This window comes from Pan troglodytes, chromosome 23, assembly GCF_028858775.2.
Source record: "Pan troglodytes isolate AG18354 chromosome 23, NHGRI_mPanTro3-v2.0_pri, whole genome shotgun sequence".
NCBI lineage: Eukaryota > Metazoa > Chordata > Mammalia > Primates > Hominidae > Pan > Pan troglodytes.
The window spans coordinates 31,122,539-31,140,472 of NC_086016.1; the positions used below are offsets into that span (position 1 = coordinate 31,122,539).

Below are 17,934 nucleotides of genomic sequence, written 5' to 3' on the forward strand. Positions count from 1 at the left end.
AAAAATCTCCTACTATTCTTACTCTCCAGTCCATTAACTTTGTAAATTCTTTGTTTCCTTTTAGTTTTCATCTAGATACAGATGTGATTTTTATTTATTTTTATTTTTTTGAGACAGAGTCTCACTCTTGTCCAGGCTGGCGTGCCATGGCCAGATCATAGCTCACTGCAGCCTCAACCTTCCAGGCTCAAGCAATCCTCCCACCTTGGCCTCTCGAGTAGCAAGGACCACAGGTGCATGCCACCTAATTTTTTAATTTTTGTAGAGACAGGGGTCTCACTGTGTTGCCCAGGTTAGTCCCAAACTCCTGGGCTCAAGTAATCCTCCCATCTTGGCCTCTCAAAGTGCTGAGATTACAGGCAGATATGATTTTTAAATCTGTACATTAATTTTTCTGAAAATTTTGTACATCTAATACTATGTTGTCTTCATTATTATCTTACTGTGGTGACATTACATCCCATAAATTATGCACATTGTTTTTATTATATAGTCTTTGGGGGAACTTTTTTTTTCTTTCTAAGTTTTCACAGTTTAGAGGAGGACTACTTGAAGATTTCATCATATAAAGTTACTACTTTGGCTGGCTGCAGTGGCTTACGCCTGTAATCCTAGCATTTTGGGAGTCCGAGGCGGGCAGATCATGACGTCAAGAGTTCAAGACCAGGCCAGGCGCAGTGGCTCATGCCTGTAATCCCAGCACTTTGGGAGGCTGAGGCGGGCGGATCACAAGGTCAGGAGTTCGAGACCAGCCTGGCCAATATGGTGAAACCCTGTCTCTAATAAAAATACCAAAATTAGCCGGGAGTGGTGGCGGACGCCTGTAGTCCCAGCTACTCGGGGGGCTGAGGCAGGAGAATCACTTGAACCCGGGAGGTGGAGGTTGTAGTGAGCCGAGATCGAGATCGGGCCACTGCACTCCAGCCTGGGAGACAGAGCGATACTCTGTCTCAAAAAAAAAAAGAGTTCAAGACCAGCCTGGCCAACATGATGAAACCTCGTCTCTACTAAAAGTACAAAAATTAGCCAGACGTGGTGGCGGGCGCCTGTAATCCGAGCTCCTCGGGAGGCTGAGGCAGGAGAATCGCTTGAACCTGGGAGGCAGAGATTGCAGTGAGCTGAGATCACACCACTGCACTCTAGCCTGGGCAACAGTGCAAGACTCTGTCTCAAGAAAAAAAAAAATTACTACTTTGAGGTTATTTCCTTGGGGTCTGTTTGAAAAATGAAATTGTGGGGGAAGGACATAACGGAGCTTGGGTATTGTCTCATTGCCAGACCGCTTCCCCCCAATTTGAGCCAATTTGCAGCATGGCCAGAATGTGTTTGCCCAAGTTGGGTTTAGAGCTGGTTTACTTGGCTGATTTTGCTGTTGTATTCATCACCAATAAGATGGATGATGATTCTATTTTCTTACTATAAATTAGTTGCATATATCCCTTAACTCTCAGTCATTTCATTCCTTGCAGTGTATCTTTGTTCTGTACCTGCTCATATGGAGAAGTTTAAAAAATACATTAGTACTTTCTGCCCCACTTTGTCACTATCTAGTTCACTAATTTTCCTAAAGGAATTGACTTAGCTCATGTTGCTTCATCATTTATAAACATATAAATGAGGCAGAGGTTGCATTGAGCGAAGATCATGCCACTGCACTCCAGCATGGGCAACAGAGCGGGACCCTGTCTCAAAAAATAAATGAATAGGCTGGGTGGCAGAGGTGGGTGGGTTACTTGAGTTGGATCCAGGAGTTTGAGACCAGCCTGGACAACATAGTGAGACCCTGTCTCTACTAAAAATACAAAAATTAGCTGGGCATGGTTGTGCATGCCTGTAATCCCAACTACCTGGGGGACTGAGTCAGGAGGAAGTCCTGGCTGCAGTGAGCCAAGATTGTGCCTCTACACGCCAGCCTGGGTGACAAAGTGAGACCCTGTCTGAATAAAAAATAAATTAATATAGCTTTGGAATTTTTTTCACTTATTTTTCTAGTTTCAGTTCAGCATCATGTAGTTTGAATGATTTGTTGTTTTATAGTATTGTATTTCATCTTAATTTAGTAACTCTTTGATGTGTTTAAGCACCTAATCCTTTTCATAATAAGAACGATCAAGTGTCCTTTATAAGTTGCCTTGCAATTTGAAGTAAAACTGTGTGAGTGAATTTCTGTGTAGAGAACAATACTTGTCATCTGTTAGGCACATGAGTCACTCTGAGTCACTTCAAGAATGAATTTAGAATTAATTTAGCTTAAGGTTTCTATAGTCTACTGGATACTTAAAAAAAATTTAACTTACGAACCATCTTATCTATTTGAAACTAGCAACAGCCATTCTAAGTGAGGGTTTGTAAAGTCAGGCGTGAGATATACATGGGGCCATATGTAAGTTTTAACATAATTCTCTGACAAAATGAAATTCTAGGGCGTGGGAGATACTCAAGAGAAAAGGTGGATTTGAAATGCCTCCTGCTTCCCCAAGTTTCTGACAGGTCACTTCTCAGTTGTGCATTTGGTACAGAGGAATGAAATAGGTATAGAGGCTCTTTTTGGTTTTTCTCAAAAAAAGTGATACCCACTGGGGGAGACTCCAACCGAGTGTTCTGAAAGCCATAGTCCTCAGCCGAGAGAACTCCACAGTCTTCAGGCTGTTCCCAGCTGGAATTCTCTGTGAAACAGCAGCAACAGCCAGCAGCTTTTTGGTGTCTGGGGTAGTTTCTGACCCATCACAGTTCCCTTCATTGCTATGACAACAGGGAGAATAATTATTCAGGTTCTGTTTGATTCTAGATCCAGAAAAAGGTTTAGGCTCTTTGTTCAAAGAGCAAAAGAATTGTCCGTTTCTTTGTACATAGAAGAGGGAAAAAAAATCCTTATGATTCAAGAGAAAAATGGGTGCGTCTGTCCTTTTTCCTTTCTTTCACGTAAATTATAAGTCTTGGTTCTAGCCACCACACCTTTTAAGAAAAGGTCTGGGACTGATGTGAGACTCTGTACCACAGCGACACCCTACCCTGGCCGACAGTGGCAAAAGAACAAAAGGAAGGAAGTTTCCCTTTTAAATCCCCAGGAATTTTTTGATGAGATAATATTACAGAGTGAAATGTCTCGTCCTCCTATTAGTTTAGTATTTGGCTCCTGTGTAACAGTAACCCACTTAGAAGCAGGCGGCTCTTTTGAAGTTATTTTAAACTCTCAGCCTAGTGTAGAGATTTGTAACCTTGGATAAAAGCACCACTAGCCCTAGTTTCAGTTTTGCCCTTTCAGACATGTGGAAAGTGCACCAGTATATCTCAAGGATTTTGTACTGAAAGCTTCTTAAAGAGCTGGTCTTGGTTTCAAAGTTTGGCTTGATGTACCATACTCAAGGGAACACAGTTCTTTTTCTCCAGATATTTAACCTTGTCTGACATCGTCTTTTGGCTTCGAAGTTCCCCTGGCTTCTTTGTCCATTAACAAAACATGAAACCACATGAAACCATGATAGTCAGTCTCACTGGGCTCTGAGGAAGTTGAAGAAAGTTCATCTTCATATTTAAACATAAAACCAGTTGTTTGATACCTGGTACCAGAGATGGCCAGGTATACGCATTGCTTGTTTGTAGCATTTTGCCTTAGTAACTATTCAGAAATGCAAGTGGAATGTTGAGTTCCTCTTCTAGAGGTTATATCTGTGTCTGGGAGAAAATTGGAGCTTCTCAGAACAATCACCCTGGTTATTGTGTCTGCCGTCTCTGTAACACCCAAATCTATATCACACTCTGATGCCACCTGGGAGCTATTTTTGGTTGCGAAGGGTGGTGAAAGCTGCTGGTTCTTTCTCTTACCGTGTGTCCCTGAGTCATCCCCAGCCCACGTCCTGGATGGCTCCCAGAACAGCCGTCTCAGACGAAGTCTCCCTTCAGATGTCCACTCCTCAGTGCAGGGAGCCTGTGGGGTCTCTCTTGGTCCTGATGAAATCCTTCTCTGCCTTTTCCAGTGAGAAGGACCCATAGAATCTGCTGGAACACTTGGAGAAAGGGACTTATTTCCAGCAGTGCATAAAATTTTTGATTAAAATAATTCACGTGTCTGTTTATAAAAAGACAAAGCGTACATCATGGTTTATAATAAAAAAGAGCATTATCTTGTTTCACCTTTACCACCCCTGATTGCTATTCCCAGAGGCAACCATTTTCAATTCTTTAGTGGCTTCTTTTGTCTTCATCTCTGCGATTCTTTCTAAATTTCTGTAACTCTTATAGTCAATTGCAGAATAATTTATTGACCTCCTCCTGTAGAAAAAGATTTTGCTTTTCACTCCCCTCTTCTCATTCCTGCATTCTTCCAATGTAGTTATATCACATAGGTCATACCCTCATTATGGGTTCCAATCCTGGTGTAAGTTTTTGTTTTTTTTCTGGAGTTAATCATTGCTCCCCTCACCCTGGCCCTCCATTACTTTAGTTTGCTGTAACTATCACTTGTCATCCTCTTGTTCAGAACTATAAAACTCTCCTCAGTACCGTCTAACCCACTGGGTAATGAGTCATATTTTTGTTGTTATTTGTTTGGCTGTCCTGTAGCCTCATCCTTCTGGCCCCATCTGGACCTGTCATTCAACAGGCTGGTTGCAAAGCCATCATCCTGGGATTTCTCTTTATTTCTCTAATCTGTGGGAGTCCCTGTGCTTGGATCCCATGCCTGCCTTTTCCTTAGTTTTATTTTTTTGTTTTGTTGTTGCTGACAGCAACTCCTGAGGTTGGACGTGGATGGGAAAATTTGAGACTTGCTTTTTTGGGGAGGACATCTGCTATTCTCCTTCCCCTTCTACTGTCCTTTAAGGTGCTGTCATGTTGAAGGGCACCAGTGTTGTGGTCTCTGTGTCTAGAAAGCAGTAGCCACCCCAGCGTGCTTGGGCTGCTGTGGCCCCACAGCAAGGCCAAGGAGGAGCAGCCTTTGCTCCTATACCATTGCCAGTAAATCTTTTTTGTCCTGGGAATGTCTTTGATTACTCAGTAATCAATAACTGTAAGAGCTAGGTCTTTCAGAGTTCATGCAGCAAGTTAATTAAATCCTGACCTATTTGCCCTGGTCCCTCACTTAGCAGAGCAGAGACCCAAGTGGCTCAGCAAAAACAGCAAGAGACATGGCAGAAGGCCTGCCTCCAGGCCAGAGGTCATTTGTTCAGCCAGCAGTCATTTATTGAGCACCTGTTGGGTGCAAAGCTCTGTGTAGGGTGAAAGGGGACTTCTGAATAAGACTGTCTTTCTACAAGCAGGTGCCCATCTTAGAGGGGAGGCTGTAGGAACCAGTAAGCACCATACAAAGCATATGAGAATCAAAAAGTATTAGTTCATTCAAGAAAGCTCCGTGGAAGGGGTGATATTTAAGTTGGTCTTGAAGGGCAAAGCATTCTAGGCAAAGGCATAAAATGCAAATGAACATGACAGGTCTAGAGAAGGTGAAGGAGAGAGCTTTCCCATTGATGGAACGTCTACTGTTGTTACTATGTTGATGTATTTTATCTCATTTAATCCTTAAGGATGTCTGTATTTGTCCATATCAGTTAAGACAGATGCTACAGTCTCCATTTTACAGATAAGAAAATCCATATGGAAAACAGATAGGGGCATAGAGTGTGGAAGTACAGGCATTGGAGACTCAGAAGGGTGGGTGGAGTGGGGGAAGGGGAATGGATTATGGGAAATTACTTAATGGGTACCATTTACATTATTCAGGTGATAGATACACTAAAAGCCCAGATTTCCCCACTAAACAATATAGCCATGTAACAAAATCACACTTCAATATATACAAATAATTTTAAAAATCAAGGTTTATAGAAATCAACTCATCTGCCTAGGTGATGTGCCTCATAAAAGGCAGAAGTGAGATTTCAACACAAGATTGCATGATCTCAAATCTCATTCCTTCCTTCCCAAAATATCCCTTGGAACAAAATAAGGAGTGAGAGGGTAAGAGCCACAGTTTCATAATAATGTCAAACTCTTGATAAAGGAGTGAGTAGGCATTTTCCTTCAGTTGACTTAAGCAAGATGTCAAGTATCCCAAAGTTATTGCACAAAGAGCAAAAGTAAAACAAAATCAAAGTTATAACCCAGGACATATTTTCTGTTATATCCTTGCACTTTCATTGTAGCTTATTAATTATTTGCATGAAGTTCTTCTGTGAATCTGCCCCAGAAGTTTTTCTTGTCTTCTCATTTCAAGCCATCCTTCCCCTTAGTATTCTCTGTTGGATGGAGTCTTGGTTCCAGTCTAGGGTTTCCATGTCTATTTGATTTTTTTCTTTACGTTTTCATTAGTAGTTCTTGAGTTCTTACACACAATTCAGCTGTTTTTAATCTTCTTAAAAATAATAAGGCAAAAACATAAATGTCAAGCATCTGACTAGGAAAGCCCTACCCATCCAAATATTTTAAGAAAATAAACTCAGAAATGCCTATAACTTTTAAATGCTTATATGCTACATTAAGTTCAAAGTTAACATGCTTAACACCATATACGGAAGTATCCTACGATGAATTTTCAATGATTAGGCGTTCAGAACCACACAGGTCTTATATGTAGTCAGTGCCTATATGTCGCTGGCTAGTGTTAGCATGTGTGAATAACATGCCTGGTTTTTACCTGATGACTGCAGGGATGGTGTGGAAGTAGTGTCTAGCTGAAACTTTGGGAGAGTTTAGCAATTTCTTACAGAGAAGGTTCTTATTCTCTACAGATGATTGTTATCCAGATAAGGACCTTGGGATCTTTTAAAATCAGAGGCTAATAATTCTTTTTTATCTTTTAAAAAAAATTGAGACGCAGTCTTGCTATGTTGGCCAGGCTGGTCTCGAACTCCTGGGTTCAAACCATCCTCCCACCTCAGCCTCCCAGTAGCTAGGATTGTAGGTGTGTGTCACTATGCCTGGTTTAGGGCCTAGTATTTCTTAGGAGAAAGTAGAAATAAAGGTTTCATTGGGGCTATATCTTAAAAAATAAAAATGAAAGTAATGGTTTATATTTAAATTATAATTGCAGCTTTGTACTGATTTTTGAGAATAAACAAAGATTGAATCTCTTGTGGGCCATGCGGGGATATTCTCAGCAAAACTGTATAAGACTGTGCATATAGCATCCTTCACTTAGGTTTGAGTTCAGCCGGGTGCGATGGCTCATGCCTGTAATCCCAGCATTTTGGGAGTCCAAGGCGGGTGGATCACCTGAGGTCAGGAATTTGAGACCAGCCTGGCCAACATGGTGAAACCCTGACTCTACTAAAAATACAAAAATTAGCTGAGCGTGGTGGCGGGCGCCTCTAATCCCAGCTACTCAAGAGGCTGAGGCAAGAGAATTGCTTGAACCCGGGAAGCAGAGGTTGCAGTGAGCCGAGATCGCGCCACTGTGCTCCAGCCTGGGCAATGGAGACTCCGTCTAAAAAAAAAAAAGTTGTTTTCCAACTGAGAGGACTCTCACTTTTTCCAAAGGTCTCTCTTAATCCTTTGATCATTCTCTGTGGAAGCTCCCATGCGTGTTTCTTCTTCTTTAATCCTTAACTAGATTGTTTGCCATTGGCTTTGAGTGGAATCCAGTTGTTGACTAATAGGACTTTCGTGGACTCTGTTAAATTCTGCATTGGTTGCTGATTTGCAGTTCTAGTTTGCAACTTATTTACATAGTTTAGTCACTATATCATCTGATATTCCAACAATTAGCAGGAGTTCACTGTTGGATTAAATAAGAGATTAAAATGTGTAAACCGGTCAGGTGCAGCAGCTCACACCTGTAATTCCAGCACTTTGGGAGGCTGAGGCGGAAGGATTGCTTGCGCCTAGGAGTTCAAGACCAGCCTGGGCGACATTGTGAGACCTGTCTCTACAAAAAAAAAAAAAAAAAAAAGTCAATAAATGAGGTGGCAAGATTGCTTGAGCCTAGGGGGTCGAGGTTGCAGTAAGCTGTGATCACGCCACTGCACTCTCATCTGGGTGACGGAACAAGACCCTGCCTTTAAAAAAAAAAAAAAAAAGTATTAACATTGCAGATGTCTAGTTAATAGGAAAGGCCTCTGTTTCACTTTTCCCATAAAATGCAAATGAAATGGTATGTTCATTTGCATTTTATGCCCTTGCCTAGAATACTCCATCCTTGGGACAGGTCAGTTCACTAAGAATATTTTCACATAATGACTACTTCTGCTTCTCTATAAAAACATCTCCTGAGCTCGTAACTTGGAGCCCTTGGGAAAAGAGAACCTCGGGGTGGAAATGGCTGGAGGCCTAGGGTGGCCGATGCTGTCGTCAGGGGCCAGCTGACAGAGACCTGAATCGTATAATATGATATTCAATAGGTGGGTCAAAGGAGCCTGTTAGATTGAATTAACAGACTTGCACTGGAGATGTAAACTGGAATAAGGAGCTCAGGAGAGAAGGAACTTAGGGTGGAAGTGGGAAGGTGGAATGGATGGTGAGGTAAGTTTTCTATCCTCTGAGATGTGATCTCAGTGGCTTCTTTACCCTCCACAAGAGGGTAAAGCGTCCCTCCCACTGGCACTTTAGAAAAATTCCTTTTAGTTTTAAAGGCTTTCATTCCTGTTCAGAAGTCAATGCCCTTGACGGGGCTGATGTGTTGAGCTGCTAACAGTCACCCATCCCAGTGTCAGGAAGATTTGATAGAGGAGTTTGGAGGAGAGTGGGAAGGAATGACTGCTTAGGAGGGGAGAGAGCCTGGCAATGAAATGTGGCCCAGGGCACCAGCCTGACAGCCCCAGGGGACCCTGACAGCCCCGAGGGACCCCTGGGTGTGTTTGAGGCTTACATAGTTCAGATTTCTGCATGCCCGGACACGCTCTCCACATGCCTTTCCTGAGGCCGTGTGTTCTGCTCCTCCAAGAGAGTAAGCCTCTGGCCTGGTCAGGCCCACTTCCACCTCACTGGCTGCAGTGGGTCAGGCCTCGGCTTTGGCTTCAGCTGCCTCTTGGTTTCCATTCCTTGTCTTCTCCCCGTCCTCCACATCTGCCGCTCTCCCAAGCCTCGTCTTTTCTCCAGCTGCCCTCGACTGTCCCTCCATTTCTTTCTACCATGGCCTTAAGTCTTTGCGTCATGGATGTTCAGCATTTGCAGACATTTAGCTTTACCTCATGTCATATTTACTGTAGGTTTATTGCCATGCATGTGTATGTGTTCTCCCTAACTTAGCATCTCTCAAAGTGTGTCCCATGAAATCGTGTGATCAGATTAAATGCAAAACAAGTTTATAAACAAAGGGTAGGAAATGGTGGTTTTAGCAAAGGTTAAAAGCCTTTTTAAACCATTGGCCACTGCAGAGCTTTAATTCACACATGTAGATCCTGAGTCCCTGTGAAGAGCTTCTCAGTGTTATTTACTTGTGCAAGAACCTGTTTTTCATCTTGTGGTAGGTAGTATTCTGCAGGACCCAGTTTCCTGAAGGGCTGCTGGAATTCACTTAGGCTCTGGAAGGGTAGAAACCACATTGTCCTTCACTGTGGGATCCCCGTGTTAGCTGAGGGCAGCGCTAGGCAGGGCGTAAGTCATTCCTGAGTAAGCTCTTAGGACAGTTGCTTTTTTTTTTTTTTTTTAAAAAACCTTTTAATTGTGAAATTCATATAAAATTCACCATTTTAATCATTTTAAAGCATGAAATTAAGTGGCATTTAATATGTTCACAGTGTTGTGCAATCTTCACCACCATCTAGTTCCAGAACGTTTTCATCACCCAAAAGGAAGCCCTGTACCCATTGAACAGTCACTCCTTATTTGCCCCCTCCCTGCTGCCCTTGGCAACCACTAGTCTTCTTTCTGTCTCAATGGTTTTGCCTCTTCTGGACATGTAATGGAATCATACAATATGCGGTGTTTTGTGCCTGGCTTCTTTCTTTAGTAAAGTTTTGATATAGATGCAAAGTCTTAGACCCAGATGATACCTATGCTCCTCCAAAGCAACTCTTTATCATTGGCCAAACCCCATAAATGTATAAGTAACCAAAAGCAGCCATTCATCTGGAAACCTCCAAGTTGTGTGGCCAGGTTAAAAATACCTTGGAATACTGGTTGCCGTTACCGTGATTTGACCTGGGACTTCAGGAAGCTGGCTGAGCTGTGCTGGAGTGAGCCGGGTCTTGAGCCCTTTCCTGGAGGTCAGAGGTGCCTGAGCTGTTGACATAATTGGCTCATCCCTCTTGCTCATCCTTTTTCTAGATGGAGGTCTCAGCATTTCAGACTACTCATTGTTTAATAACTGTAGAACATTCTAGAGTGGGCTGAATCCTGCACGGGCACCCTGGAGGAAAGGTTGCCCCACCCATGGCACCGCAGAACCTCCATTGGCCCTTCAGGCAAATTCCATGAGCCTGAAAGTTCGTGCAAAGTTAGATCCCAGGGCCCTCTATCTCATATCTTGGAATTCCCAAGGGGTGGGATATCTCTCACCCACTATAAAGACAGCTGCTGGCCGCCCTGTGCTCAGCAGTGGTGACCTCTCACCTGCCTTATGAGCTTGTGCAACCCCTTTCCTGTTGTTTCATTGAATTGTCAAGGATCTCTCATTTTTGGCCTGCACCCTTTGCCCTCCACTCGTTGCTGTCTCTGGAGTCCAAGAATACCACTGCTCGAAGAGGTTACCTGCCTGCCTAAAATAACTTCTTTCAGTGCACAATCTTCTGCCTAAGGACCTGTAATGCTGTCTTGGTGTCCAGACTCCATCCTGGTTTTTGAGCCCTTCTCTTTCCTTCTCAGTGTAGACAGTGACCCTTCCTAATCATCAGACTGGATGCATCCTTTTCTCCCCTCTATGTCATCTCTTAGCAACTCCTCCCCGGGCTTGGAACTGACCTCTCTCTCTCATTTTGCCCTGATCAGTCTAACTCTCCCTTCTAAGCTCACTCGAGGCTCAGCAGCTGCGCAAAGCCTCCCCAAACATTCTAGCAACTCTTGCTGCCTGCACCAAACTCATGTTACGCTTGAATACCACAGGATTTAGAGCTGGAAACTTTTTTTCTAAGGATTTTATCTCTTAGTCTTTCCCTGTCAGATGGTCAGCTCTCAGAGGAAGGGAAGATAAAGTAAGCAAGTGGTGGAGTGGGAAGGCACTGGATTGTGAATCCAAGGGCCTGGTCACCTCTGGGTGTGCCACATACTGGCTGTGTCTTGGAAAAGCCACTTATCTTGGATTTCTGTTCTCATCTGTAAAACAAGTAGGGGATAATGTGGGTGTATTAGTTTCCTATTTGCTGCTGTAACAAGTTTCTACAAACTTAGTGGCTTAAAGCAACACAAATTCATTCTCTTACAGTTCTGGAGGTCAGAAGTCCCAAACAGGTCTTCAGGGCTACATTCTTTCTGGAAGCTTGAGGGGAGAATCCATTTTTCATCTTTGTCAGCTTCTAGAGGCCATCCTCATTTCTTGATTAACGGCCCCCTCCTCCACCTTCAAAGCACATCAGCCTCTGCTTCTGTCATCACATCTGTTCTCCATCTTTCTCATGCTTCCCTGCTTCCCTTATAAGGACCTTTGTGATTGCACTGGACCAATCCAGATAATTCAGTAATCTGTCCATCTCAAACTCAATCACATCTGCAAAGTCTGTTGCTGTGTAAGGTAACTTATGCACAGGTTCTGGAGATTAGGACATAGATATCTTGGGGGCCATATTCTGTCTAGAGTGCATTCTTAGGTCTCTTGTGTTTCTAACTTGTCATGAATCTAAAGACGTATTTCTTCCACTTATTTAAGAGCTTAGCACACACAGTGCTAGGCTTATCAGCTTCTTGATAAGTTATGTTTATCCCTGAGGATTTCCTCTTCTCAGATTGTTATTAGGGATTCTAGGGCCTGGTACCACTCAATGATAGAACTGTGAGCACAAACCTTAGGGTTGTTCTGGTTTGACTGCACTTTCACACACAGAAATTTGACACTGCTTATCTGCCCATCTTTGATTTTGTGCTTTGCAAATTTTGAAAAGACCTCAAAGAATTTTATCTGTTTCCCAGTAACCAGGGGTAGCCTTTAAACAGCCTGTTAATTACACTGGTGATTTCTGTGGTCTCTGCATAGAGTCCGGGATGTGTTTCCAGATCCTCTTGCGTAAGTTGAAGTAGACATGTTGTTGAAGTCTAGAAGCCAAACAATCTTGGATACTAACCTAGCTAGTCTCGTCTGTAATTGCTACTTAGTGTTAAATTTATGGTATTTCACAGCAATTTAGATTGGCATTTATATGGGAATTGTGCTGTTTTCTTTCCCTAGATCCTATTGGGCAGTTTCCACCTTGGATCACCGTCGCTTACAAGGCAGTAAAAAAGCATGCATAACATGCATTTATAATGGCTCTATTGTGTTCTCCCCAGTGCTCAGCTCATTGTGCTGAAATAAAATTCCCCTTGGGTTGAAAAACTGTCCCCACTCTTAAAATTTTAAGTTTTGACGTTACTTTTGGCTATAGCATCTGAGAAATACACAATATGAGTCAAGCAAATGTGTAGCTTGCCTGCTGAAGTTTTCTTTCCATTTTATTTCCTAGATGCACCCACTGGGCCTATGTAATAACAATGACGAAGAGGACTTGTATGAATATGGCTGGGTAGGAGTGGTGAAGCTGGAACAGCCAGAATTGGACCCGAAACCATGCCTCACTGTCCTAGGCAAGGTAAGCACCAGGCCCTTGGAATCACTGTGTTTCTCGTTGGTGTTTTCCACTCTTCCATTTCAGCATTCCTCAAATAGTTGATTATGGAGAAGAGCCATGCTGGCACAGTGCTCCTTCCCGGCTGAAGTTGCATGAGGTGGGGACTGAGACATGCCTTGCAGTGGCCCACGAGTGTTTACAAGCCCAGACTGAAAGAGACTGCCAGTCTCACAGTGGGCTCTACCCTCTTGTCCATTGTGTGGCCTTGGGCAAGTTGCTTCCCCTCAAGGAGTCTTAGTCTCTTGTCTGTGAAATGGGCTAATAATAGAGATTCACAATACTTTATCTTACACCCTTGGGCCAGATGTTTCAGAATTCTGAGATTTGGGGGGTTTAGAAAGGCCTTAAGGGGTATAGATTTTATATTAAGTAACCTCCAAGAGACATGGGGAAGCACTCAGTAACCAAACACATTCACATTTGTATAGCAAACCATAGAGATCTTCACATTAAGTGGGATAACTAAAATCTAAATAGCCTCGTGTTAGTTCACGGCAGCTTTGCCTCCAGATGAGTTCAGGTCCATTAAGTTTTGCTGCCAAGTAAGTTATGGGAAAATGTTTCGGTTTTAGAGCTTTTTTTGGTTTCAGAATGGCAGACAGCAATTATGGTCCTGTATTAGAACTTACCTCATAGGTGGTTAGGAGGTGAGATGAGATGCAAACGCCTCACACAAGAGTAAGCCCTCAATAAACGTTTGCTGCCATTGGCTACCATCACTCCATTTAGAAGTACTAAAAAAGACTTTTTAGCCAAGAGGGTCAGCATTACTTTGACTGCAGTATAAGATAGAAATAAATTTACTTTGGAAAGCCACTCATCAACAATCTTAAAATATGACAGGTAACAACCTGTTTTAAACTGGATTTTGCTTAAACTGCATCATTTTGTTAAAAGGAGAGGTTCAGAGAAGGTGATTTGAATTTTGGCTGGGAGAAAGGTAGTCTGTCCTAAGGATAGTGGTACTGACTGGATATCTTTTATGTTCTCAAAAGCTGCCATTCTAGGTACCATGGGGAGAGAGCTGGGGCAAAAAACTGTCCTGGTTCCTAACCTCTTGAGGCTGTCTTGAGAAATCCAGGAGAGAGAAGGGGTGGTTTTGAAGCAGGGTGCTAGAGAGGGAAGACTTTCCAGACTTAAAGTAGCCCCTGCCAGTGTCTCCTGAAAGACCTTTGGCTCCAGGTACCCTCACAGGTCTAATCTATTTGTGGTTTTTGCATCCCTCTTGTCTTCTGAATAACTTCAAGTCACTTGTCAAGTTCTCCTGCCCTTTAGTTGGAAAAAATAACCCCACAGGAATTATTAGCTGTTTGCTTTACAGTTCACAAAGTTGAATCGAGGTGTTTTAGGTGGCTCAGGCCCTGATACTTCATCATTTAAATAATTGGCCAGAGCTGCTTAGTGGTGGTAGGAGAGCAATGACCCCCTTGAGAATATTTTAGTGTTTTCCTAGGAGAAATGCCAGCTACATCTACAGGGTAGGAACAGTGCTTTCCTTGTAGGTGTTACGCTCCTAATACAACATTTTCTCCTGTACTTTATGCAGGAATCGGCTCCTTGACTTCATTTGCTTTGCCCCGGTCTGGTGGGGCTCCATCTTTGTGTCTCTCGCATCTATAAATGGGTTGGAACAGGGATTACAGGGTCACCCTATAGTTCTCCCATGGTTTAGCGGTGGGGAAACTTGCTGAAGTCACTCAGAGAACCCAACTATTTCCTCCTCTGCCTGGAACAACCATGTAGTGGTTTTACTTGGAGAGTTTTGTATGATTTGGCCTGCTGGCCTGTGATGCCAGGGGGAATAAAAAACCCTAGGCATATATTGAATCATTAAGTGCTTCTTAAGTTTATTCACTCACCAAATATTTATTGGATGCAGGGGCCCAGAAGCTGAGCGTGTGGTTCTACCTGCTTGCAAGCAGCAGCCCCCACGTTTCTCTGGAGAGGCTGGTGGCGGGCAGCATTTGCACATGGTTAGTCATTGCAGTTTGGCTTTGAGTTTACACCTGAATAAAATCATTAGCACAGAAGCTTGGGCCAAAGAAAGACAGTTTTGCATTTGTTTAAAGCCTGGGCCAGTGTAGGAGGTGCGATGAGTCAAGATCTCTCTCTCTTCCTCCCTCTCTCTCCTGCCGCCCCTCTTTCTCTCATCATCTTCTTAAAGTGTGGTTGTTCTCAGTCTCAATTTCATTAACTTTGACAGCTGCGTTTTCTTGTTTTATGAGCCCCCCCAGGGGCTGGTAGCAAAAAAATAGGTTAAAGGAAGGCAAAGTTATCCCCTTGGGCAGCTTAGTCCCTGCAGAATTCATGATTTTCCATCCATTTCTTGGCTCTGAAGAAGCAGGCAGTGGACAGAGGCAGAAAAGGCATAGGAGGAAAACAGCCAAGCTAGCTTGGGGGTGGGAGCTCCTTCCTGTGGATGTTGAAACTTGTTGAAAACCCACGAAGGGAGGACTCTGTCCGCTGCAGGCGGGCCAGGCATTGGGAAAAGCCTGTGGGAGAAGAGGGGTGGCCTAGACACAGGCTAACCCCCTCCCCAGCACCCACCCTCTTCACCTACCCGCCCACTTACAGACAATGCCACAGGGTGAAACCTTGAAATAAGAGAGGATGTCCTAAATGAAAACACGTAAATGCCTCTCCGAGAGTTCAAATAAAATCTCATTTTAAAAGCAAAAGACATAAACTTGTCACCTCAGTTTATTACTGAGTGCTTTTGAACTTCTCAGAAAAGAACTCTATAAACTCATGAGAGAAATATGATTTATGATCCCCTCCTTCTCTTCTTTTCCATTCTGTGGGAGGAGGTACAGTCAGGATCAGCTAGGGAGGCAGCGTTGGGATGAGGGCAAGACCCCACAGGGGAGCAGCAGGCCAGGGCGCCAGGCCAGGCCCTGCCTCAGACCAGGCATGGGCGCATCTCTCCAGCTTTCTGAGCCTCTCTCTTGTACTTAATGTGGAGAGGCTGTTCTGGGTTCCTTGTTCTTCTAAATTTTTGAGCTTCTGTATCATATTTAAAATCTTTCTTTGATATTCTAGTTCGGAGAGATTCTAGTTACAGCATTGAAAAACAGGCTCTGTTACCTGTGGCAGTTTAAGTCCTAAGAAGTTAAAATAGAATAAAATTGACATTTCTTAGAGTTTGCTATTAAGTAAGGGTCTTGGCCAGGCACGGTGGCTCACACTTGTAATCCCAGCACTTTGGGAGGCCGTGCCGGGCAGATCACTTGAGGCCAGGAGTTTGAAACCAGCCTGGCCAATATGGCGAAACCCCATCTCTACTAAAAATACAAAATTAGCTGGGAGTGGTGGCATGCACCTGTAGTTCCATCTGCTTGGGAGTCTGAGGCAGGAGAATTGCTGGAGGTGGAGGTTGGAGTATGCTGTGATCGCAACACTGTACTCTAGGCTGGGCGACAGAGGAAGACCCTGTCTCCAGTCAATCAGTCAGTCAATCAGTCAATCAATGTAAGGGTCTTAAACCATCCCCAAAGCAAAGGAGTCTATGTTTATGTCCTGGGCATCTTAACCCTCCAATTGAATCAGTGTTTATTAAGCATCTTATAGAGCTAAGAATTTTGAAGGTTGACTTTAATAGCTTTACCTGTGGAGAGTCTCATGGCAGGGAACATGAGAGGTGCTGGCGTTTCTAGCAAAGCCTGGTTGGCCCTGATACTGTAACTCAAGGCAGAATAAATGCCCCATAACCACCACCCCGTGTTAGAGAAGATTCTTAGGGAGAGGTTTGGAAAACAGCATGGGCCAGGCGTGGTGGCTCACGCCTGTAATCCTAGTACTGTGGGAGGCTGAGGCGTGCCGATTACATGAGCTCAGGGATTTGAGACCAGCCTGGGCAACATGGCAAAACACCATCTCTACAAAAAACACAAAAATTAGCCAGTCATGGTGGTGCATGCCTGTGGTTTCAGCTACTTGGGAGGCTGAGGTGGGAGGATTGCTTGAGCCCAGGAGGTCAAGGCTGCAGTGAGCTGAGATTGTGCCACTGCCCTCCAGCCTGGCCAACAGAGAGACCCTCTCTCAAAAAAAAAAAAAAGAAGAAGAAGAAGAAGAAGAACAGTATGGTCAATAGGCATGGCCTTAGCTCTCTCCAAGGCTTAATAGTACAATGTGGGGAAATTAAGAAAAAGACAAGAAAGGGAGTTTCATGTCACAGAGACCCAGCCTTGGCTGACTGACCTCAGAAAGGGTACTTCATTCAGTTCTCGGTGCATTCTCCTCTGTGCAGCAGGGCTAATGCTGCCTTTGTCATTGTAGTGGGGGCTCTGCGAGATATTTGTGGAGCACTTAGCTCAGAGCCTGGCTTATGGGAAATGTTGCATGACCATGTAGAAGTCAGCCATCACATGTTGGGTGCTCGCCGAGTGCTGAGAGCTTTACCTATAGTGTCTCCTTTAATTAATGCTAATTTGAGATCCTATCCAGATTCCCATTTTACCATAAGCAAATCGAGTCCTAGAGAGTTCTCTACATACCCTGAGATTGAACAGCTCACAAGAGCCAAGATCTGAAATAAGACCCTTCTGCTTCATCAATGTTGGTTTCTTCTCTTTGCCTCCTTTTGTCTTCGCCAGTTTTTCTAGATAAAAATCAGATGCTCACCTGGGCACGGTGGCTCACACCTATAATCTCAACACTTTGAGAGGCTGAGTCAGGAGAGCTGCTTGAGGACAGAAGTTCAAGACCAGTTTGGGCAACATAGTGAGACCTCCTGTCCACAAAAGAATAAAAAAAAATAATAATAAGCTGGGCATGGTGGCACGGGCCTGTAGTACTAGCTACTCGGGAGGCTGAGGCAAGAGGATCGCTTGAGCCAAAGAGTTCGAGCCTGCAGTGAGTCATGATCATGCCACTGCTCTCTAGCCTGGGATATAGAGTGAGACCCTGTCTCTCTCCCTCTTCCCCGCAACCCCCCGCCCCGGCCCCGCACACCACCCCCCACCCCCCGGAAAAAAGAAAAAGAAATCAGATGCCTTTTAGTAGTCAAAGGCTTGGTTAAAACTGTTAGTTCTACATAATAGAAACTCAGCCTGAGCTCTGTTGAGCAGAAAGAGGAATTTGCTCTGAGGATTCTGGGCTATGTCACAGAACCCATGACAGGGGTGCTGATGCCCTTCCACAGCACCTGACTCCAGGGCTTGGATGCCAGCGGCCCCCTCCTCAACTCTTCTCCATCCACGCATCTGCTTTATTCTCTCACTCCCCATTTGGTAGGAGACGCAGCCCC

At 44.0% G+C, this 17,934-nt stretch overlaps 1 protein-coding gene across 1 annotated transcript in view; it reads left to right on the forward strand.

The window, feature by feature from the left end:
- ZNRF3 (zinc and ring finger 3) overlaps window positions 1-17,934 on the forward strand; it is a 170,337-nt gene that overhangs the window by 90,866 nt on the left and 61,537 nt on the right. Inside the window, exon 2 of the mRNA XM_515054.9 lies at window positions 12,525-12,650. Within this exon, the coding sequence (XP_515054.6) occupies window positions 12,525-12,650 (126 nt within the window). The remainder of the gene's footprint in view (window positions 1-12,524; window positions 12,651-17,934) is intronic.